Source organism: Python bivittatus, unplaced genomic scaffold (assembly GCF_059951505.1).
Source record: "Python bivittatus isolate LINGU-HERP-01145 unplaced genomic scaffold, Pbiv_v1 ctg000070_np1212, whole genome shotgun sequence".
Lineage (NCBI taxonomy): Eukaryota > Metazoa > Chordata > Lepidosauria > Squamata > Pythonidae > Python > Python bivittatus.
The window spans coordinates 51,177,899-51,202,551 of NW_028277034.1; the positions used below are offsets into that span (position 1 = coordinate 51,177,899).

Genomic DNA, 24,653 nt, shown 5'->3' on the forward strand with positions numbered 1-24,653 from the left:
ATATTATGTATTATGTGGCTTTTGCATTTCTACCCCCATTCAGAGACTTTCCTAGCAGAGAAAGCATTGGCAGAAGATCACATGACCCCTGCAGGTGAGGCTCTGAAATTCCCTTGAAGATCAAAATATTCTGATTGAGCCAGATGGAAGAATGTGTTTTTTGCATTTCTAGCACTGTGTGTTTTTTAGGCACTTCTATGGGGTACCAAACATCCTTGAGCATTAACCCTCCATAACAGCATCCAAAATGCTGTTATGGAGACAACTAAAAAATACTCTCTTTACTCTTCAATTATCCCACGTTAAAGTTACAGTTACACTGACAGATACATCTTACACTGTTTCCAACATGGTAGGAAGCTCTCCCACAATGAAAGGAGAGCTTGCACCACAAATATATGCGCTTGTTCCAGAAAACGTTCCCTTTTAGGAAAGCATCATTCCCCGCAAAAAAACACTAAAATGATCCAGCAACTCTATCCTATTATAAAATGGAAAATTCAGAAATCCTTTTTTCAGTTACTGGCTGATGGGATGAAAGCAATGTCTTCTTGCACAGTGCTTTTAGCTTCTGGGCCCCTGCTAGTTAAAGAAATAATTAGGGAAGGAAAGCTGTCCTGGTTGAATTGATCATAAACAATGTCCTCTCAGAAAGTGGCTTGGTTTGGTTTGTAATGATCAAATTTATTGAACAAATACATTTGTGATAATGATGATGAAGCTATCAAAGAACCTCCTCTGGGAAAAATAGGGATGGCCATGGAATCCCAGGAGCAGACTGCTCCTGGGATTCCATGGCCATTCCTGTTTTTCCCAGAGGAGGTTCTTTGATAGCTTCATCATCATCATCACAAATTTATTTGATCAATAGTCAACATTCTTTGATAGCTTTCACAGAGTTCTGTCTCTCAATTTAGGGAGGCTGCGGTCAGAGATTTACCTTCAGAGATGGCTGTGGGGCAAGAAGCATTTAGCAGGTGAGAAGTGATACCATTGGCTTCGTCCTCCAACACAGCAAATTCATCACATGTTATTAAGGGTAGAATTCTAACATTACCATCTGTGGAATGGAACGTCCAGCTCCTCTCCTTTCCAGATCTTTTTTGGAGAGTCCCTTAATCCTCCACAGTAGATGTCAAGCATTTGTGTGGACTTCAGAAGGGAGGAGAAACCATTGCCTGTTCCACTGATAGAAGCAAGTCTGTCTACCAAAGTACATACTTGGATTCTGCTTTAAGATCTTCAATTTTCAAAGGGACAAATATTTCAGATAGAAAAGATCATTTCATTTTTTCAACAGAGACAGAAGTGGCCTTCTCTTCTGCTTAAGTTCAGCATTATATATTTCTTCTTCTGTAGTTTCGTGCTAGATCTCTCAGACCTGAGGAAACCCAAATGAGTTTTCCAGAAATTTTCTACCACACTCCTTGCCTACACAAACCCTACAGTTAAAACTCCTGGGATTACATAGAATTTGTATGGCATACTAGTTTCCAAGGACAGTTAGCTATTTGAGAGCAGTTAAAAGCACAAATATTTCATGGTAGTTCAAGAAATACATAGAAACATGTTGGATTATAGAGTTTTTGGTCTCTTCTCTACACCCTCTGATTCCCTCTCCAGACTTAAGAACTTGAGGCATCTTTTGTGTACCATCTCTGCAGCTCAGTCTAGTTCAACTGAATGTGACTGAGATGAACATATGCCCTGATATATTTGCTTAAATTTTCCTTGATCAATAGCCTGGAAAAGAGGCACAGAACACAACCAAGTCCCATAGGGAATCCTGAGTGGTTTAATAATGATCAACAAAGAGGAAAACATTTTATTCCACTCAGAAAAATGGATGGACATTTGCCTTGTGTCCCAAACAAACAAACCCCACACCCCACCCTTCCAAAATTAACTCATGGAATTCAGCCTGCTGAGAACTGCTTGTTAAAAATAGTTTGATAAATTAATGGTGGACCCATGAATAGCTACATCCCATATTCCATTAAATGGAATTTTAGTATTCACAAACTTTGCAAACGTTGTTTATACATGCATTTATCAGATGGGCAAACAAACGTACAGAAGAGACCAGATGTTTTAACCGTTATTCCCACCTTCTGAACTTTCAGAAACATCTGGTTGGCCAACTTCAGTTGGGAGCATACAGTTGAATGTGGTGGGTCTGTTTCTGAAATAGGATGAAGATCGCCCATTTTTATTTGCAATGTCTCTGCAAAGATGTGGTGCTTCCTGTAATGTGCTCCTCAGTACTTAAATAAATTGTATGATTTCTCATGTGAAACTGATGGGTTCCAAAGTAATTCTTTCCTTTTTTATAACCTAAGGCCACATTCCTGATCTTGTACGTGACTCTTGAATAAGCAGAGTGGCAACTTTGTTTTCTTTTCTGTTTGATTCATAGGGATGCATTAACGTTACATAGTGCAGATCTTGAAGATCAAGAAGCAACTTTCCCATTTACATCCAGTGGTGAGCTTCTGCTTGTGCATTAAACAAGGGAACGCCTAAGATACTTAATAATACTAATGCAGATCTAGTCAGGAAAACTGATCCTTGAAACCAGAGTTCACATGTGATTAGAGAACATAAATGATCCTCATGATCACTGACTACTTGCTATGCATTTATTTAGTGACTGGGATTCTATATTGCACAAGCCCATAAGGTGCTTCATTTGGGTTGAGTTTGGAATGTTCTGTGAACTCATGCCAATGTAGTTTGTAAACTACGGGTTACTCTATGGCTTAGTACATTATGTGAACCCAGCCATATCTCTGCTAGATTTCTGCCTTCAGTACCCAAGATAGTATTCAATGTAAAATAGTGACTTGCAATAAAAAAAGAATGATGCCAAATTCAGATTTTCATATTTCATCCTGTTGAATAATTAATTATGTAATGATCAGCTGGAAGAGTCAAACAGGAGGATGTTCTGGCCAGAGGAACATTCTGCTCATCCTTCTAAGACATCAGGTAACAACACACTACCCTTCCTGGATATCCTTATCCGTAGAGGAAACAACAGCAAATTAGAAATGCAAGTCTATCAAAAAACAACTCACACTAACCAAGTGCTTCATTATCAAAGTAACAACCCAACCTCCCATAACAGGAACTGTGTAAGAACATTATTCAGATGGGTACAAATGGACTGCAGCAACCCAGAACACCAGAAAAAGGAAACAGACCACCTATACAACATCTTCCAACAAAATGGATACCCACACAACTTTATCAAAAAGTGCCTGACCACTCAACCCACTACAGCACAATCAACACAAGCTATGAAAAGGATAATACTGCCACACATCAAAAACTTCTCAGAAACAATCAACAGACTATTACAACCACATGGCATCACCATACCACACAAACCAGCTAAAGCCCTCCAAAACATCTTAAGTAAACCAAAACAGTCATCTACAACATACAGTGTAAGGATTGTAACAGCTACTATGTGGGACAGACAGGCAGAAGACTAGCAGAGTGCAGCCATGAACACCAACAAGCAGTCAGAAGACATGATGAAAACTCCTTAATCTCACAACACATGGACAGACTCAACAACAATTTTAACTGGGAAACACTGAGCGTCCCAGACCAAGGTAAATCCAAAAATGCTAGGGAATTCCTGGAAGCATTCAGACAAATCAACCATCAATAGACACAAAGAGATAAACCACACTGACACATCATTCAAAAGAGACAATAAAAAAGCTAAGAAAGAAACAAAAAGACCAGAACATGTTCTCTCCAGCAGCCTACACCCAGATAAGCAGGGATTAACCACAGACAAATGATCAAGCAGAAAAAAATACCCTAATCAAGGAACTACCAAGGAGAAAACCACACCCACACCAACACTGGCAGGGCAAGCTACTGTATACAAACAGGGAGCAAACCCCACACTCACTAGCACCGATGATGTTACCTAGTTGGGTAATGAAACATCTGCAAGTGAACAACCAAGCTCAGAGAGCACCAAAGACTCCACAGCATCAGGTAAGATAGCTTCTGATGGAGAAAGTCCTAGTGGGAGAAGCCAAACACAAGTTGCCCCAAGCCTTGCCAACTTATGCACCCAGGTAGAAGAAGCTAACCATTGATAAGAGGGGAATTTGATCTAACAGCCCAGCACAAATCCTGGGAGATCAGTGTGGTTGAAAATTCTCTTATGGAACTACAATGTCAGCATTGGAAATGGTAGTTGAAATTTGTAAGAAACACTCTTGTGTTCTAATCTTTGGTGGGGGGGGGGGAAACTTTAAGTCCCGTTAAGCGCTCCCTTTTAACATACCCTGTCTTTGCTACATTTAGTGTCTCAAATGATCTCTACCGCTCGCTATACCTCTTCAAAGAAACCGTCCTCAGATGAGCGATACAAAGATAGGTCTCCTGTGCATTCCTTGCTAACTGCTCCATTGGATGACCTTAAGGTGATTCCCCGACCCTCCTTGGAACGACGGTCAAGTCTGAAGAAGAACAGTGTCCCAGAAGCCACAACCTCAACCTCCAGTCGAAGTAAGTGTCAAGTAATCATCAAAGCGTCCTCCATTTCAGGAGGACACAGCCAGCTCTTCCTAGCAAAGCAACCCTAAGAATCATGTTGCCAGTGAGTTAGTAAAACTGAAAGGGAATCCCTTATATGGAAGACTGTTTTTCTGTTAGTCTTACATTCCCAAGCTACTACATTTCTCAAGGGTTTGAACTTAACTTTAGTTAAAGTTGTATCATTCAGAACAGATTTCTGGGTTTGCGATATCAAGATGATGAGAAGTCCTATTTTAAGCATTACAGGGTCACAGCACTTCATAGTTTGAGAATTCCATGTTACTGTGACTCATCATGCTTTTTTTGTTTGTTTAACCTTTGTTGAAATAATACAGCTTTTGACATAGTAAGGGGATACTTTGAGACATAAATGAGTTCAGAACTCCCTGGCCGGATAGAATTTAACAAAATTTCAGTGAAAATGGGATAGGAGCAGATAAGGACAATAAAAATAATCAGAGGACTGAAAAGTTAGTCTTTTGAGAACTAAGTATGTCTAAGAGATGACTAGGTAGGGGAGCGTAGAGGAGTAGAGAGATGGACTGAAGAAAATATGTGGCAGCCATTACAAAAACATCAGCTTAGCCCAGGAAAGCAGAAGGGGTGAGAAAGAAACTCAAGACTGCCCCATTTTGACTCTCTTTGGTATAAGAAGGGAGGGAGGGGGAAATGCTGTCAGGCTTTCAAGATTCTGTTATTAGAGCCTAAATCAATAAAGTAGAGTTCTACTACTTCTTGTAGTTTCTGTTTCTAGACCTGGTCTACCTCGAAGGGCTGACAGGGAGATGTCAGCACAATTTAAGTATTTGAAGGGGTTTCACACAGTTTCTGCTATCTAAGAATGAGAAACAATAAGCTTAAGTTATTGGAAGGGAGTAGTTCTGCAACCAAATTACCCAACAAGACAGTTAGTTCCCTTTCACTAGACATATTCAGGCAAAGAGCCATCTGGATTCTGTCTGAATCTGGATTCTTGCACTGATCCCTTTTGAATCCATTTCAGGTGCACATTCCATGGTGAGGCTATGTTTGCTACAACACAGATTAAACTCCAACTCTGGCATGCTGGTGAAGAAAGATGAGAACTGCAGTCTAGTAATTGGAGGGCCACATGTTGCTTACCTCTGAAGCTACTTGGGACCTCATGGCAGTTGCAAGTGAAGATTTAGTCTACACCATGCTGGCTAGGGAATTCTGGGAGTTGAAGTCCACACATCTTAAAGTCGCCAAATTTGACGAAGACTGGTCTATACCATGGTGTAATTATCATGCATAAGAATTCATAGAGAGAGGGGGAAATGAAGTAGCTAGTGCAATGATTTTTTTTTTTTTTGGTTAACAGAAACATGATCTTAATTGTGTGTTTTTACTTTCTGAACAGGTATGTCCTTCAGCACCTCTTCTTGTAAGTATATTACTATTTTTTCCCAACATCCCATTGCATTCCTGTTGACCAGTAAAGCTGTTTCTGAATCAGTCTTTATTACTGAAAAATGGGCATTTGTTTTCTTTCCCAGTGCACAGAAATAATGAGAAAAGAAAGCCCCTTACATTATATAGTCTGGGTTGGTACAACACAATAAGTCAAACTAAGCAATCTACATTCTGTCTTACTGTAAAGTGTGAACTCATTCTGAAATCCATCCCTCTTCTCCAGTGACCGGTAGACTTTATGGGTAATCATGGTCACCTTTTTCTTCCTACACGAACAAAACATTTCAGGGATTTTGGCTCAATTATCCCTGAAACATAAGCGGATATCTTTATTCCGTTACTAAAGATTAGGGATTAGGAGGAGGAAGGCTGAAAGGGAAGAGAAACCATCCTGTGAGTTCACGTCTAAACTCTGCTTTTTACATTCATTTCCCTCTTGTAATTCCGCCTCTTGATAAGGCCCCACAGCAGCCCTTCGTTGGATCTTTGAATCTTCAGATCTTTGATCTTCGATTAAACAGATCCCTGATCTTGTTAGAATAGACCTCCTTTCTTTTTAATGACAGAGGCAGATTTTAGAAACAGGACTATAGCCACTCTTACGGAATGCATTGGCCCAGGCAAGCATTTTGCAAGTTGTTCCTCGTTTACTCATTCAATGATAGGGACTCAGCCCTGGTGGGGCTAGGAATTAGTAAAATTTCAGTTGGCTCCTATTTCATGCAAATCTGATCCTTAGTGGCCTCCCAGTGTTCCACATGGATTCAAATGCTTGTATACCATCATGTAAACATACTGTAGTTGTTTTGCATACATTGATATTCTTCAGCAGAAACAACCAGTGCAGACTTGGGGCCCAAGTACAGATGATAAGGGAGCTGCGGCTGGTCCATTGACATAGATCCACTCTACATAAAAAGAAGGCCAGATGGACATCCCCAAACATCACTTCTTAGATTTCATTACATTGCCTTAAGCAGTTTCCTTCTTTCTTAGGAGATAAATGAAACAGCCTCAATCTTCAAAGGGCTGGTAGAACATTTCCCCCACCCTACACATCTTTTCATGGAAAGAGCAATGCACATTCTGAATCCATTGACTGACATTTCTTTGGGTAGAAACCTGGGGAGCTTTGTCAGTCCCATCAGTTTGGCTCCGAAATAGCTAGAACTTTGTAAATGTTAATGTAATGTTGAAGATCAACACATCCACCATTGACCAGTGTTAATGTGATGCTCATAATAAACTGAACTGTGAGCTGACCCAGTGCCTTTGCCTTTACCATTGGCAGTTCTGCCTGTGGGTGAGTGTGCTTTTTATACCTTTGACGGTTTACGTGACTGACTATTTTGTCCATAGCGATTCAAACGGGGGAAGCCACTGGAAATGCATGCAGGAAATTACAGAATAAGATGGAGAATCTGCAAAACCTTGTGGAAACACTGCAGTCAAAAAACCAAGGTAGGGGAATTTTGCTTTGTCCTTGCACATTTATGATGTTAAAAGGTCATTTTAGGAGTCTGAAGCAGAAAATCACCCTGATAATTTAAAAAACAAGTTTGTTGGCTTTGGGAGACAAGATAAATTGAAATCCTCCACTTTCTGAAGAATTCCCATTGCAGCAAATTTCAGTAGACACAACTGCCATAGGAAAGGCTGGCTCCAACTGTGCCTTTTTGGCAGATTATCTATTAATGCAGCACCATCAATATACATGGTGCTTTTACAATACAAAAGAGCTTCATCTCACCTCCTAAAATTGCTGTTCCTGTCTTCTGATTAGAGGGGCCACTGGGGCTTCTGCCTGTAGCTGACAAAAGTCAGCTTCAGATATTTATGTATTTATTTATTACAAATCTTTTTATGCCACTTATGTCATCTGACTTTAAGCATCAACATGCAGATACCTAACACAGTAATCAAAACATTGTCAAGGTATCAGGTGGTAAAATCCAATCAACAATTCTGATATTATCATCATAAAGGTGTGGTGCCATGTACACCCATTTTTGCTTGAGTCCCCAAATGCTTCTTGAAAAAGCCATGCTTTTAAAACCTTCCTGAATATTAAAAGTAGGGAGGTAGCTCTTCCATCTGGTAGAAGGGTGTTCCACAGGAGAGGAGGTCCTGCAGAGTGCTCACCTCCAAGTCTTTTCCTATTGCCCCACATGAGGGGGGGAACCCTCAGCAAGCACTCTCCACTGGCCCACCTTGGGTGGCTGTATTCTATTTGGAGCAGGTGGTCTTGCAGATAGCCAGGATTTAAACCAGGTAGGACTTTAAAGGTGGACACCAGCACCTTGAATTGCACCCAAAAACAAAGGGCTTGCAATAATGGAAGATCCATCTTTAAAGCCATCACATCTGATCAGAGGGGACATTAAACCATTTAGAACAAACACTTGCTGGATGCCTTTCTTCTTCCCATGTTAACCTGGCTGTTTCGAGCTATAATTTCCTTGGAGGCTGTGCCTAGCTTGAACTTCAAGGAGCCAGAGAACTAGTTGACTAGTCTTCCCCACTCTGTGCTTAGGGAAGAAAGGCCACAAAGCTGTGATGATGTGAGGATAAATCATACCACCCATGTAATCCTTAGATGAGGTTGGGTCTAATGCACAGACACAAGATCAGGGGTGTCCACAGGGTGTTGTCAACAAAATGAAGATGGCGGCTTGTGCACAATGAAAACACATCTGAGCTAAAAGCAAGCTTGGGAAAATTACCACAAAAACCATGTTTCAGAAGCTATGACATGAAGGGGATGACATTTTGCTTCCATACCTATGTGGTGTTAACAACCATTCCTTTCCTTCATGTTACTTCCAGCAATGTCAACAATGATCAGATGTCAGGAAAAGAAAATAGAGCAAGCAAAGGAAAAAGAGAAGAAGCTTTCCAAATGAAAATGGGTATGGTTTTTAATAACTCAAGATGTATCTAGATACGTCATTCAGAACCTGGCTGAATGGAATGTTGCATGCCTCCTGTTCTTGTTAATAATAAAAGTTGACGTAGTTTTGTAATCTGTCCTTTTGTTTAGAAAAAGCAGGCAAAGACTGTTAGCTTCTCACTGACACAAACCTGATGCCACAAAAACAGATGCAGGTCCTGAGAGAATTCATCCTTTGCTATCATGCACTTCATTATTTTAGGAATTTGCAGTTTGACTCAGATGTATCAACTCTGGAAGACAGGAACTGATCAGTGGCCAAGTTCAAGCAGGTGCAATGATCCAGTTTAGCAGAATGCCATGTATGGTAAAGAACGGATACTGTGGGTGGTCATTTTGTCCCTGTAGCTTTGCAATATCATGAGTTGTTATTCAGGAAGGCAAAAAAGCACTGCAAATTGCCTTTGAGGAGTCAGATACAACCATGATAGTGTTAATGGGACAATGCTAGGCACAGTTCTTTTCTTTGCTGCTGTGCGACTCACTCTCTACACTGATCCAACAGTGACCCAACAGCAGTGACCCAACTTTCGTAGCTTATCCCCCAGATAGCCTCCTCAGTCAAGGCATCCCCATTGCCTACACCTGGAGATGACTGCTCCCACCCTTGGTATGTCACTGAGTTTTGAACATAGCAACAGCAGCTCCTTTAGCCACTGTCATAGAAAGGACCATGTGACTATACCATTGATCCTGTATAGGTGACCACCAGAGGTGGTCCACATATGTCCCTTTCATAGCTGTTGGACTGCAGTTCCCAACATACTCACTATTGGTCACACCAGCTAGATCTGATGGAAGTTGGAGTTTAGTAACAGGTGGTCCAACCCCCGTTTTGCCTAGAAGCTGCTTCCAGTAGCTGCCCCAGAGTCTGTTTGGGATAATTTTGTAGGCATTCCCTTGATGCAGAAAGGATTTTCTCTTCCTTCCAAACTTTGGAGGGAAAGTTGTATAGGGAAACTTTGGAAGCCCAAAGATATGTAACTTATATTAAGCAAAAGCTTCTTCAGAGCATCACCCAGCCACTGAAGTGACATAAAGCCTGTCCTCATTACTGCTATTTTGGCAGTGATCAGCGGGAAGATGATCACTCATGCAGCTCTTACATTCAGGGGCTTGGTTCTGTTCGTCTTTGCTGTTAAGATGCTGAGCAGTAACTTGAAGATTGCCTGTTTCAAGAAAGGAGCCAGATCTGGTGATCCAGTGGCTGTAGTTCCAACTTGATTCTGTGCTATTGCAGGAATAGCATAGAATTTCAGGGGAGGGCAAGATCTTATGGCCCTCCAAATGCTGCTGGACTTCAAGCATTAGTCCCAGCCAGCATGGAGAATTAGCAGATGAAATGACTGAGTCTGTCATCATCTAGGCTGCAGGTTCCCTACCTCTGGGAAGATTCTTCCTTGCTTCACCCATCAAGGTTTACATTTCATCTGTTTTTTTTCTCCATGCAAAGACCTTCTTGGTACATGTAGGTACGCTCAGTACTTATTCAGACTTTGGACTCTTAGTTAGCTCTCTCAGCATCTTTATAAACCTCACCTAAGGTAAACTGTCCCTTTTCAGATGGCAGGAGGCCACAGCCTCAAGTTTAATTCAGTTCCAAGTCAGTAGAATAAAGTTAACCCTAGTATCCTTGCAATAATTACAGTCACCTAGTGAAAGTTTTCACTCCAGTACTTTTTCCCCATTTACATGATTGGTTTGTCATGCAAAAGCAGACTAATGAAAGTCAAGCCATTTATTCAAGCATCAGTGCAGAAACCTTGGCATGTTAAATGTCTTCAGTAGTTTAAAAATAAATCCAAAAACATTTTGCATGCCTGGTGTATTATGTGCATGTCTCTCCTGCAGTCCTCTCTCTCTGCTGTGCTGTATGTGTGCTTAAAACGTTCAGTACATATTCCCTTTTAGAATATTGGAACATTCTTATCCTAAGCATTGGTTAATCACTTTGTAAGATGAAAGTAGTGTTGATAACATTCTCAAATTGTAAATGATTGAAAGCAAGCTATTGCATGCCCAAACCTTAACTGCCCGCCCAAACTGAAAGTCTCAGGCCCATAGAGGTTGCAATTGGCCTACTTTGCTCCAGTTCTCCCATAAAATGGTTGGATGCAGATTCAAAATAAGATCCGATTAAATGGCTGCAGTTTCAGAAGACATCCCGTTCCTCCGTTTGTCTATTGAGCTATAACAGTTTCAGCCAAGAAACTGAAATAAGCAGGGCTATTTAAATTTCCGATGAGTCATACAGAAAATAGGCCGTCCAGCTTGGAGAGGCTCTCCCAGCATGGATCTGATTATTAAATCTCTGTAAAAGATTTAAGTATTCTTTAGATGTTGCAGACAGATGCTTAACAGCAAGAGCAGTGTTATTTTCATAATGAAAAAGGCAAATGAAAAGCATATAAAACCTAGATTCTGTCTTGCAGATTTCTATTTTATCCATATTTATCATCCCATGTAAAGAAAGGATACATCCTAAAACTTGGTGCACACCCCAAAATAGGGCTCATTTGCTTTAAAACAGAGAAATCATCTTGCTGAAAGAGAAAGCAGACAGTCATTCTGCTACCTCCCTGTTATAAGGCAAGCCTCCTAGTTAAAGAATGACTGTGTGGCCAGGCAGCTCAAACTACAGAGCAGATCCTTGACCTCACTGTTGACTCCTCTGGCTCTCTGCATTATATTAATCATTGGTTGAACAAGAATCCAGCAGCAGGAAATGTATTGTGTGCTAACAAAAGTATTAATGCTTTTCAAGCACTCCTCTTGTGCAATTTTGAGACAAACTTTGCTGGGAACACAACTGCTGAGAAAAAACGTTTGGTTATCACTATTAATCACTTTATTAATAGCAAAAAGAACCCCTATTGGTTGCCCCCTGGTTGATCAGCCCTGCTTCACAGAGTCTCATGGTGCATTTCATGGTCTGCTCATATACCCCACAACACTACGTTGTGAATTGCACTGCAGTTCTGAGAAACTGATCTGAAGTTATTTAAATCAAATATCTATATGTGCATACAAGTTTTCCCTTCAAAGACATGTCCTTACTGGTTTAGACATGCACACGCACACACACACAATCTTCCTCACGATAGGTACAATTTAGAGCTTCCTCCATTCACCCAAGCTCAACAAACATGCCCATTGCCCTGATCAATTCTAAATAAATTTTACACGTAGCTAGAAGCATTCCATGCACCTTATCCTCAGCCCACAAAAGAGTATGAGATTAACTCCACAGAAATAGAAAGGCACTACAGTCAACACCCAAAGAAAAGAATTTGATTCTTTTTTTCCAATATTTTAGATAAGCCTTATGGGACTCCTCACAACTGTGAGAGAATTTGGGTCTCTATAACTCATGTCTGTCTTTCACTCTATGGCCAGACCATCACAAAGCTACCATCCAAGAGCTGTGTGGGCTATAAAGGAAGGGCTGTGTTGCTTGAGTGTGCAACATTTTGAAACAGGGGTTGGGCTTCTGTTCTGCTGGTACCTGCTAAATTCTGCTTCATGAATTGAGAGTAAGTTCCCAACCCATCAATGCAAAAATGAACTCCCTAGGAACCAGGCCATGAGTTACTCTAACAAAAGGCAGACGGGTCTACCTGAATCAGCTACATGATGCAGCTAATACTCCCAGACAATCCTCCAACATGCCCTGAAATCCATTCACAAAACACAGACCAATGGCTGTCATTTCAGTAATAACTAAACATATAAAAAGGACATACAGAGTTCTTTTTCATTTCTGCCCCTTCTACAGTTTTATATTTTAAGAGACTAATAAGATTCAACTCCTCAGGTCATAAAGATATATTTATATATTAAAACAGTTACAAGTGACCTCACATTCTATGGCTCTATGATCACTGGACATAAAAAAGCAACGTGCTTCTGTACAGAGAGGCAACGAAGAGAGACAAGATTAAGAAAAGCTAAGTCACAGCCAGAAAGACAGGAATTATAAAGTGCCAAATAAGTGCCAAACTGGATTTGGTCTACTGCTTTAAAATGGCTAATCAGGAATTTTAAGTAAGGGCTCGTTTAGAGTTTGCTTTTTTTTTTTTTAAATAGTTTCAGGGAAAGAATTTCAATCCATGTTTGGATGCCAATGGGGGTGGTGGAGAAAACAGCATCGCTCACACCATTCCCATTTGTGCCAATTCAAATTACAAGTAGGAAGATCACGCAACTACTAAGTACATGAATAGCATCTTAGTTTCCTTCCAAAGTGCAAGTCAATATATTCAGGATCCATTTAGCTTTTTTACTTACAAAGGAGAAAAGCCTCCTTCAATTCAGTGCATCTGGGAGAGGACACTGATTCATCATAGTTCTTAACTGTAAGCCAACATACTTGTACAGATAACCAAATTATTTTTAGTAAACTTAGTATTTATATTTATTTTAAAAATACATCCAGTTTTACTTTGTTTGAAATCTATTATTCAGCCTAATTGTCATTCTAACCTTTTCAGTAAGAAAACCAGGAACCCGCAACCTAATCATGAATGATATTATTAGTGCGTTGATTTAATTTTAAAATCTGTATTTTTGTCTTTCCTCCTCTCTTCACAACAGCTTTCCAAGAAAATATTCTGTGAAAATGACTTGTTTAGAACATACAAGTAATCTGCTCTTGAACAAGTCCAACTTAGCCTGTATTGTTCTCTCATATTGGAAACAAGTGTAGGAAGTGGATTTTAGCATTCTTATTCAACTTACAGCTAAAGATAGAGAGCAGAGATTTTGAACTCTCTAGATTTACGGGAAAGAAGCCTGTTCAAAATTTTGATTTACTATTCAAAATAATAACAAGTATCAGCTGACATATTTATATAAATGTTGAAAAGATGACATAGCCTATACTCATCTTTTAAAAGAGCCATTTTTCAATGTACATACACATTCCTGTAGCCCCTAATAATTCAAGTGCTGTTCAGACTTTGTTTAATGGGTGTGCAACAAATATTTCAGTTGCAAGAGAGTGTTCCAACCTTATTTCCAATGGTTCAGCTCTGGTCTATTATAGGTTTCCAAACTTGAAGCAGGGCAATCTTGCACTCAAAACACTTGGTATGGCTAGAGTACCTGTTTTGAGCTTGAACCATGCAATTTTAATTCAAAAAGCTTCAAATTTAAAATGTTTTTTTTCCCCCTTCTTGAAGGGGAATACAACAGCTCCATCATGTCTTAACTACCCCACAACTACCCTTGACTGAAAAGAAGCCACTAGTTTCTCTAACACAACTTTTCGGCATGTATAGCAGACACCAAGTGAAAGTTGTTTTTTTCTCCTGAGCAAGGCAATAATTTAAGCTTCTTGTGAATTTCAGTGAAGAACTTGCATATAACTGTAGTAGTTAACTTATGTCTTAAGCACATTCTTCACATGAAGGGGTAATAGTACTAAGCATTTAAACTCAACATCAAATCACATTTCTGTTCTAACTTATTGTACGTAGGTAAGTGAGCCTGGAAGACTGGATAATCATGGAAGTGCCTCTGGAATTTAGTTCCCTAACAGTGTTGGGATTTAAATCATACAAAGAGCCGCCATGAATAGAGGAGGCTCCATGTTTGAACCTGGGGGCAGCAGGGGTAATAGTGCTGTTCTGAGACTGGAAGCTGCCTCTTTCATACATGCTCTATTTTAACGAGTTAATACCACACCTAAGACTATGCTGTGCACAGGACAGAACCAGTAATGACCAGCTTTCCAAGATCAAGGGAGTTGCAGATATTTGTGCTGTCCAGCAATGCACAAAGGGAGGGGTTTTCAGATTAAATGCAGCTAAATCAAGAACACCTCTTTTTTTAGAACTCAAAATATAAAGACCAGCCATCATTGTAAAAGTCCATCTTTATTGCTTTCTGATGCAGTCATAATAAACCAAGAACATTTTAATACAGTTACAGAGTAGTTGAACTACTCCTTTCCTAAGTCCAGCACTCATGATTCATACACTTGTCTCTTCACACAATACAATGTCAAACTGAGCGTTGAAAACTTTTTATTTTGAAACACTGCCCACTAGAGAGCCTAACTTGCCTGCTATTAGGGAGATTTTGGTCGGATTTTATTTGAAGAGCATGTTCCTTTTTTAAAGCCTAGGCTAGCAGAAGATAGGCTGGCTATGAGGCAGTTCTAGCAAAACACGCAGCAAAAAAGTGCGCCAAGACACTTAGGTAAAGACAGAGAAATAAACTACGAATGAATGGAATAAAACTGGAGTCCCTGTTCAATGATACCCCCACCACTTATGAGCCACCTGATCTTCATGTTCCGTTATTAGCAATCGGTTGGTGCACTCTTCCCATCGCACGACCTTGCCGTTCTCCACTAATACAAACTTCCACTCAACTCTGGTATCAAACGGTAGGACCACAGAGTCTGACCAGAAGCCATCTTTGTCATACCTGAGGGGTACATAATGGCGCCACTGGCCTAGACACTCATGGTCACCTGTGATTGCAATCAGCTGGGCTTCTGAATGAGTGATGTAGTGGACACGAAAGACCACGTGGACAGTCTGAGGCATGGGAGGCACTGCTGCAATTCTCTTTGCTTGCTCCAAGTCCTTGTTGCCAATGTCGTCTGCACTAGTTTTCCAGGTGGTCTCAGGATCCTCGTGATCCAGAGTGTCTGGACACAGGTCTTCCTTGAGTTTCTCCTCAGGCTTATCACCAAAGTTGTCTGCTTCGGGTGAAGTCCTCCCATCGTCCACTTCAATTTCATGGCTTTGAGGTGGTTCAGAGGCTGTGTTAGGGTGACCAGATGCTTCGCTCCTTAGATATCCTGAATAGTTCATTAATGGGATTACAGGCTCTTTGACCACTGGTTCTATTTCAGGAGGCTCTGTGAAAATGTCAGGGGTCTGGCGTTCTCCTGGGGGTGTTAATTGGTTCTCTATTGGCTTCTGTGGGCTGGATACATCCGCTGGCTCTGTTTCCGAAAGGACACATTCATCGGTTTTCTGAAATGGTTCTAAAGAGAAAGGATATTATGTTAGCCATGAAGGACTCAGCAATAAGTTCCTTGTATGTGTTATAATTTGTGTACCACACAACAAATCTTTAAAGCAAGGAAAATGTGCTTACTGATGATTTAATCCCACCCAAACAGTACTTTTTCTCCTGAAATGTAACTCTTCAATACAAATTTGATTTTTGTGCTCAGTGGCAACTGGTATCCATGAGAGCTCCCTGTCTATCAGCAAAATCCTTACCAAGATTCCCTACCCCACTGTCAGCACCTTTTGCCCTTTCTATCTGTAGAATGCACTGTAAGTGCGAGCGTAAATAATAATAAAAACTTGAATTATAAGCTTGAATGAAAGTGCTTGGGAATTGTTTCCAGGTGAAATGCTTCTTGACGGTACGTTAGTGAGCAGGCAATAGCAACTTCACAGCTACTTTCCAGATCTGACTGAAACTGTAAGATGAACACTAGACAAAACGCACAGGAGGAAAGCTGCAAAAATAGTCTTGCAAATGCCACCAGCCCTCGCAAAGGGCTGCTAGAGTTCCACACCCTTCCAGGCTGCCAGATGCCAAACTGTACTCCAAGCCAGCTGGCAAACGAGAGCCTATTGTGAAGTTAAGGCTTCACAATAGCCGAAATACCAAGGAGAGATTGTTGACCATTGTTTAATTAGAGCCCACCCTTTTTCCCTTTCACCAAGCTGGCCAAATTACAAGATTGGCCACGGCAAGAATACAAGCAATCAAATCGCGGGCGATTACTATCTTTACTGAACAGTTATTTATCAGCATTTATTGCCCTTTTCCTGTTTTTGGCCTTCTTTTCTTGCATCACTTCATTTTTAAATTTGCAATAAACATTTCCCCCCACCACATGCTTGCATCTGATTGATGTGGGCCCTGTTAACTTTTAGAATGAGGCTCTCGTTCCGCTCTGCCATGAATAAGTGTAACGGCTAGCAGGGCACTGGCACATGGAAGCTAAAAATAGCTGCAGCCCAGCTTGTGTTGCCTGTCCATCTATCAGGCAAAGACAGGCCCAAATGCTGAGGATTCCTGTGGGGCCTGCAGAACTGATGAGCGCGCTGTGCTCTGTGGTCCACACAAAGGTCGCACAGACTAAGATGATATTTTGCATACTTGCCCTTCTATAGTTACAAGAGCCCTGCCAAAGCACCACTGAACAGGCTAGCCAAAGGCCTTCTAGCTGCCTGTTTCAGGCCCAGTCCACCCATCTAATCGTTCCTACGCTTGCCAAGAGCAAGCACAGGGGTGGGGGGGGGGGGAGATATCCTCTGAAGCTCAGATGTCTGCATGCAATTTCTCTCATCTTTTCCCCAAGCCTTCCCTACAAAATGCCGGCTGCAGCTTCACCCCAGGCAATGTGAACATTCTCACAAGCATGTCTGCAATATTACAATCAGCAAACCGCATGGGTTTGGGTGGCCCATCCAAAGAGTGCTCTAGAAGATGAAGAATTTTGAAGGGATAGAGGTGGGTGCTCCCTCCAAGGAGAATTGGGAGTGTGCAATCTTGTACAAGAGATCCGGTTGTGTAGTTCTCTACCACGTGCACAAATGGGGCAATGCAAGGGCCAGATGAGCCAACGTGCTTTTGGATGGAGACCCAAAGTGACTGAGGACACCCACCCCCTATTACAGTGTCTCAGCAACTATTACGAAAAATATTGAGGAAGTTAGTTCTCAGAAGTCCTTCTGCCCTCTGCTTCCGTACTGTAGAAGCTGCATCGATTTATTACCAACAGAGATGTCAGCGGCAGGGTCCCTCTCCATCCTGCCCCCCCCCGCACCCGCAATACAGATGTTTAAAATTTTCCACGTTTAACGTCGCCCATTCTGGCTGCGTTCTTACAACGCACTGGTGGCCAAATTAACCACTTCCATTTTTTCTGACCTTAAACATAGTTTGCACCACCTATTAAACAGCAGGGTTTGCGCCACACACTAAGCGCCCCCCCCCCCGTCCCCAGCTTAGCACGAATATTTTTAGCAAGCGTTCGCCTGACCCGATTAAGCTGCGCCCGGGGCCGCCCGCCCGAGGCGAAGGCGAGGGCGTTCCCCCCACCCCGCACGGTTTTTTGGGGGGGAGGGAATCCAATTGCGCTCCCAGACCGTTCGGAGCGAGACGGCAGCAGGGAGAAGGCAGAAAGTGACGCAGGCGGCCGCCCGCACACGCCTGCAGGGCGCGCGCCCTTCTCCCGAAGGCCAGTGGCGCGCGAAGGCGCAGGCGGTCCTGGCGCGGAGCCCCTTCGCCCGGCGGGGCGGGGATGCCTGGGGCGCTGGTCCCAGAACAAGCGGGGCAGCAGAAAGGGAAGGGCTGCGCTAGGGAAGCTCAAGCGGGCGAGGAAGGGGCGAAGAAGCCCGGAATCCCGGCTTGGAAGGGCAGGCGCGCGGGCGGTACCTCTGGCTCCGCGCGTCTCCCCCGTGGGCTCCTCGACCACCTCCTGCTGGCCGTCGCCGCCCCCGCCTCCGTACCACAGCCAGCTCATGAGGGCGGCCGCCAACGCCGCCAGCAAGGCCTGCCACAGCCCGGCCAGGGGTCCGGCGTCCTCGCCCTCTGCCCAGAGCCAGGCCATGGCCGGGCGGCGGCTGGAGCTGCAGCGGGAGCAGCGAGCGCTCGGGGCGCAGCGCGGAGCCCGAGCGAGGAAGGGCCGCGCCCTCCCGCCCAGGCGCCTTATATGGGCGTCGGGAGCGAGTCAGGCACCTGCCCAGGCCGGGGAGGAGCCTCGCGCCCGGCTGGGGGAAGCGGGGGGCGCCCCGTCGCTGCCGGACCGGCCGCCCGAGTTGCGGGCTCGAGAGCGGAGGGCAAACTTTGATCCGGACGCGCCCCTCCTTGCAGCACCAAAGCGAAAGCAGCCGCGGGCTGCATCTTAACATTGTTGCGAGGGAGCGGATGGCGCTCGCTTCCTTTCGGTTAGCGCTTGGGCAGGCTCCCGGGGGCCGATGACACGCCGCGCGCACACCCCCCCCAAAGCCCTCGACCGGAGAAAATCACAGCAGAGGCAGAAAAGCGCAGCTCCGAGCCACCCAAAGCAACTTTGCGCCACGCCCGCCCGGCGCGAGGGTTACCGGACTTGCAGCCTTGCGGAGCGTGGGCCGCTGCGCGCAACCTCGCCTTTGCTCTTGAACGTCGAGGCATTCTCCTTCGTCGAGGCAGAGGCGGTCCCTGGAGTCCGACGGATTAAGGCAGGGTTCCTCAACCTCAGCAACTTTAAGATGGGTGGACTTCAACTCCCATGCTGGCTGGGGAATTCTGGGAGTTGAAGTCCACCCATCTTAAAGTTGCTGAGGTTGAGGAACCCTGCCTTAAGGGCTCGGAAGGGGACAGAAAATAGAGCGGCTGGTTCCAGGGAAGGAACCCAGCACTTCGTTTCTCGCAAACGCTGAGCAGGGGCTTCCCTAGCAGAAGATGGGGACCTTCTTGTCCCCCCTCCACATCTGGACCGCCCCGAAAGGGCAGGGAAGTTACCGCAGACGCGACGCCATGGCTGCCCCCTCGTGGCCACCTGGAGCTTTGCAGCCAAGCTCCGATAGCGTCCTGGATAGACTTGCCCTCCGAAAGACAGAGGGCATAAAGGCCAGAGGCGAGATTACAATGGTCAGTTTTGATGGGGAGGGGGGGGACTAGAAAAACGGAAGTTGAGTTGGCAAAGATGAGGGAAAAAGGCTTGCATGAAATAGAGTTTGTAGTCATTGGAGAGATCTCATGGAGCAGTGTTTCTCAATCTCAGCGACTTTAAGACCCCTGGCCTTCAACTCCCAGAATTCCCCAGCCAGCATGCTCCACGGGTCTTAAAGTCGCTGAGACTGAGAAACACTGTTGCAGAACCTTCTTGAGGCAGGAACGTGAAAGGAATCTAAGTTCTAGACCTGTTAGGACTGGTACCTTAGCCACAATTAAAGCTTAATAACAGTTTACACACTTGGGAGCTTCAACTAATTTATTTCTTTTTAATTATATGCAGGACTGCAGTCAAAAGAGCTTCTTGCCACCTTTAGTAACCTAATTAGAAGTACTGAGTCTTAGCAGGTGCTAAGAGTTAGCTAACTTCATCTGAGCATGGAAGCTAAGCAGGACCAAGCCTGGTTTAGCACATGGATGGGAGACTTCAAGGAAACAGGCTGTGATGCATGTTGTGCCAGCTTCTGCTGTTTGATTTGATACAGTCCAGGAGTATCAGAGAGAATGAAGCTGAAGTGTTAGATTCAAAATACAGCATGGCATTTTAACTATGATAAAAGTTGCCTTGATTTACAGATCTTTGCATTATAAAGTGCTATTAAACAACCCTGGAAAAGTCATGGGCAACCAGAAACACGGTCTTACATGTAAATAATTTTAAATATGCTGCCTTTGTGCAGACTTTGATAAATAATTTTTTAGTCCTGCAGCAATTATGGAACACTTTGAGTCCTTAGAAAAAAGGTTGGGTTTCTCATTGTCTTTCAACAAACTCAGCACCAAATTGTGAAGATAGATTCCAACAGCTGCCCAAAAAATTACAATATATACTTCGGTGATTAACACCAATATCCATTGATGGTTATTGAACCCTATTGTTAAGTGCCAGTTTTGCCCCATTAATTTTTTCCAACTTTTAAAAAGTTATGGTCTGGAATGGATTTCTTAGTGCTGCATTGTCCTTCCCTCATTGGTGATAAAGTCTGGAGAAATTGGAGAAGAGAATCTTGAGAGGTTTATCACTTTATATTAGTACAGATTAGTTTGACCAATTATGCTCATTTAATTTTATTATCCCTTTTGATACTGCTTCTGAGTCAGGATTTTGCCCAGGATTAAACCAACAGCCAGGGAAGTTGAGCTCGAGATTTGCAGCTAACAGTTTAGATCAGTGTTTCTCAACCCTGGCAACTTTAAGATGTGTGGACTTCAACTCCCAGAATTCCCCAGCCAGTAACTGGCTGGGGAATTCTGGGAGTTGAAGTCCACACGACTTAAAGTTGCCAAGGTTGAGAAACACTGGTTTAGATATTAGCTAAGACTCTAGTTCAAGGCACTCTTTTACCTACTGATTCAATACTGGAAAGATGTTCAAGTCCATTCTCAACAAAACATTCTTTGATTTAAAAAAAAATGTTGATCTATATCTTGGTCTTGATTTGAAATGTAAGGCTCGCAAGTGAGAATGGATTTCCAGCTGCCTTATTAAAAATGGGCACAGCTAATTGGCGGTCTGACTGTGATGCTATTTTCAGTTTCAGAGTTCTTCAATCTTCCCTTGCCATCCAGTGCTTTGAGCATTACATGTCATTTAAATTTATAGGCATCCAGGTGGCCGGTCTTCCCAACCGCAGCCTAAATTCTGAAATGAACCTGTCATGTCTTTGTAGGAGCAGCGATAGAGGAGAATGCTTCGGATCATCAGCTTTGTAGGAGGAGAGTCATGTTAGCAAAACATCAGGAGTCTGGCAGCACCTTTTCCCAGTGAAGAAATTGTAATAAAAGGCAGGAGTTGCAGCTCAGAAAAGCTTCTGCTTTTTAGTAAATCTTGTCAGTTGGAAAAGGTGCTACTACACTCCTTCAGATCATCCACTTGTAATTTTACAGGCTCTTAAATCCTTGATAGTGTAGAGAATCAGCTGTATGTCTGCAAATTGCTGTATTATTTGCATGTTTTAATGCAGTGTTGTCCAAACTTGGCCACTTTAAGATGAGTGGACTTCATGGCTGGCTGGGGAATTCTGGGAGTTGAAGTCCACTCATCTTAAAGTGGCCAAGTTTGGACAACACTGTTTTAATGAGATACATTGTTTTGTATTGATTGGGGTGGGTTCTCTTTTTCTTTTCTTTTGTATGCTGCCCAGTCACGTGATCTGAGTTGGGCAGCCACGTAAATGCAATAAATAAATAAATAGCTATGGAAACCAGTGCTACAACTTCGAATGCTACAATACAGCATCAAGCCTGTTCCGTATTTCCTCAATCTGGTGCCCTCCAAATGCCCTAGGCTTCATGTTTTATAATCCTCAGCCAGTGTGGAGAGGGGACATACACGTTAAAGGAGGTTGTGAAAGAAGGTTGTTACACCCTATTGAAACCCATGAGACTGTTTAATAAAGACCTGGGGAAGATTGCATTGCACTCTACAACTCGTAACGTCTTCAAATCTTTTGGTTTAGAGGCCAGTAAGTCAAAAGCCCATCCACGCAGATTATTTCCTCTGTAAACAGTGAAAATCAGAAATAGGGCGGTTCCAGATTTCCCATTCATGTTTTATTTGTCGAGTAGAGTTTTCCAGTGGGTGGTGTCCTGTAATTCTAAGAAACCTGAACATATTTAAATATATTTAATTAACTTCATATTAATCGGTCTCACTCTTTCTTACTTAGGGTTGCAGTTTCTGGTCTGCAATAGAAAAAGCTGGGTGGGCAAATCCATGGATTCTCTTAAGAGTACATAAAAGTGAGCCAGTCCTTGCTAAAATTGGCATGTTTAAATCTGAGCTTTTTAATGGCAGTATTGGAATTTGTAGGGAGGGTTATATGGATTTCTTTAGAGGTGCCACAAATTCCTTAGATTAGAAAATATAATCCCCCTGGAATTGCAATGAATACACTCAATCAACAGATTTATTTTACAAAGCCTTTAGTTCCTTAACCATTTGATAGGGACCGTCAGGACTGGCATTGTGCCAGTGAAATCACAACTGGGTTAATGGTATGGGGGAATGGCCTTGGGAGATAGGAGGAAGAGCCGCAGCCTAGACAACCTCCATGCAAAAGATATCTCAGCCCACAGAAGGAAAAGGGGCGTGGGAAGCATCTCAGAAGGGTCTTAGAAGATTCTGTTACTGTAACCTTACAATAAAGGTAGAGTTTGTCTTCATGGTTTGTGCTTCTTGTCTGAACTACCTTGAAGAGCTGACATCAGTCTTGTAAGTCTGAAAGCACTTCTCCCCTCCTTTACTTTTACTTTCCAGAAAACTAGGGAGGGTCCCTTCTGAGATGCTTCCCACATTCCTTTTCTTTCTGTAGGCTGAGATACCTTTTGCGTGGCAGTTGTCTAGGCTGTGGCTCTTCTTCCTGTCTCCCAAGGTTATTCCCGCATACCATTACACCTGACTTTCCAGCAATCCTTGTGTTGGATGGCTACAAGGCCAGTTTCACGTCTGAAGGCAGGTCAGTTTTTTTCTCATTATTTAGCATCTAATTATTTGGGGTATAATTCAACCAAAACTAAGCACAGCTATGGCTCTGTCTTATGCTTGTAATTGCCACTGATCATTTAACCCCCCAGAAAGTGTGCATAAGATCATAACTCTAATTCTCATTTATTTCCAGAGAGAAGTTAACTACATGCTATTAAATTTCTCCTGCAAAATCAATGAGATTTAAAAATGCTTCATTTGGGATAGTTTATTATCCTTTTCTGTATTTTTAATTTCTTGTCTGTAAGCATGCAGGTTGCTTTCAAACCAGGGCTCTATGGCACACAGGGCTGTATTCATACAACAATACTCCTTTCTGTGGTCAAGATCCTTCAGTAAACCTGATCAGAACTAATCTCTCCTCAGCAAAATTCTCTGGAAGCTATTGATTGATTGATTGATTGATTTAAATGGATTTTGGCTGCTTCAGTCTTCTGACTCTTATTGCAAAACATAATGTGTACCATTACAATAAATACCATCAACCTAAATCCTCATATCATCATTTAAAACCATAATACTTTATAACCTCAGAGCAGCTAGGTTTATCCTGAACTCAGGTACATCTCCCATTTTTACCTCAGTCTTCAAGGCCATGTTTTCAAAAACTTCCTGAATGTTCAAAGGGAGAGTTCAATTATTCTAGCTCAGTGTTTTCCAACCTTGGCAACTTTAAGATGCGTGGACAACTCCCAGTATTCCCCTAGGGAATTCTGGGAGTTGAAGTCCACGCATCTTAAAGTTGCCAAGGTTGAAAAACACTGCTCTATCTGGTGGGAGGACACTTCTCAGAAGGGGAGTGCCTTCAGCAAATGCTTGCCTCCATGTCCCCTCTTGTTCCTCCTTACAAATAATGGGGAGTTTTATTACTTCCTGTTCAGCAGTGCTGCAAAATGTTTTCTAAAGTGCATCTTTAGTAGACAGTTCCTGTCCTTCACCATTGCAAGGGTGGAGTTAGTTATTACTGCTCTCTCATTTATCTTCACTTTTGTTGGAAAAAGTTTCTTATTTGGATGCTCCCCGAATGCTATAACTACAAAAATGTCTCGCTGCCCTTTGACTTCATGCCAAGACAAAAGAGGACAAAATGCTTTTCTTTCCCCAGAAACCGTAAAAATCCAACAGCCACCCTTAGGGAACATGTGAGAATCAAGCACAGATAATAAAATAAGAACTTTTATTAAGTACTGCCAAAACATACTACATGGGTTTTTCTCATTGTGTAACATTGTAAATGTTACTTTCACATTTAAAATAAACATCCTCCTAAAACATACCAGTCTGAAAAACTCTTTCCACTCCCATATAATGAGTAAGGGCAATCATTTCATGGCCAAACTTTACTTGGTCTTACGTTCCTTCCCTTCCATTTCCTTGGCTTATTTGTCTCTGCACTTGACTGTGCCTGACTCTTGCTAAAAAAGTGAAGTGGGAATGTACAAGATCTCTGGTGACGGGTGGCTTTCTGACTTGGTTTTACCAAGGTTAAAACTAACACCATTGGAGCAGAATGGAAAC

The 24,653-nt window shown here is 42.7% G+C and overlaps 2 protein-coding genes across 3 annotated transcripts in view; one reads left to right on the plus strand and one right to left on the minus strand.

Annotated features, from left to right (window-relative positions):
• The window catches only part of CCDC158 (coiled-coil domain containing 158), a 46,056-nt gene extending 37,033 nt beyond the window's left edge, over positions 1-9,023 (plus strand). The window contains exons 19-25 of the mRNA XM_088133252.1: positions 44-94; positions 918-977; positions 2,417-2,484; positions 4,333-4,536; positions 5,948-5,971; positions 7,360-7,461; positions 8,827-9,023. Coding sequence (XP_087989378.1) covers positions 44-94; positions 918-977; positions 2,417-2,484; positions 4,333-4,536; positions 5,948-5,971; positions 7,360-7,461; positions 8,827-8,903 — 586 coding nt within the window. The 3' untranslated portion in view covers positions 8,904-9,023. The remainder of the gene's footprint in view (positions 1-43; positions 95-917; positions 978-2,416; positions 2,485-4,332; positions 4,537-5,947; positions 5,972-7,359; positions 7,462-8,826) is intronic.
• A 5,784-nt stretch (positions 9,024-14,807) lies between these two features.
• On the minus strand, positions 14,808-19,183 carry STBD1 (starch binding domain 1). Of its 2 annotated transcripts, none has more exons than XM_007442525.4 (2): positions 19,036-19,183; positions 14,808-15,950 (listed from the first exon to the last, which is right to left on the minus strand). In XM_007442525.4, the coding sequence occupies exons 1-2, from the start codon at positions 19,103-19,105 to the stop codon at positions 15,205-15,207; spliced, it is 816 nt and encodes a 271-aa protein (XP_007442587.1). In that variant the 5' UTR covers positions 19,106-19,183; the 3' UTR covers positions 14,808-15,204. The 2 variants fall into 2 exon arrangements, with proteins under 2 accessions (XP_007442587.1, XP_087989283.1); XM_088133157.1 differs by lacking the exon at positions 19,036-19,183 and adding an exon at positions 18,368-18,636.
• Between the last annotated feature and the right edge of the window lie 5,470 nt (positions 19,184-24,653).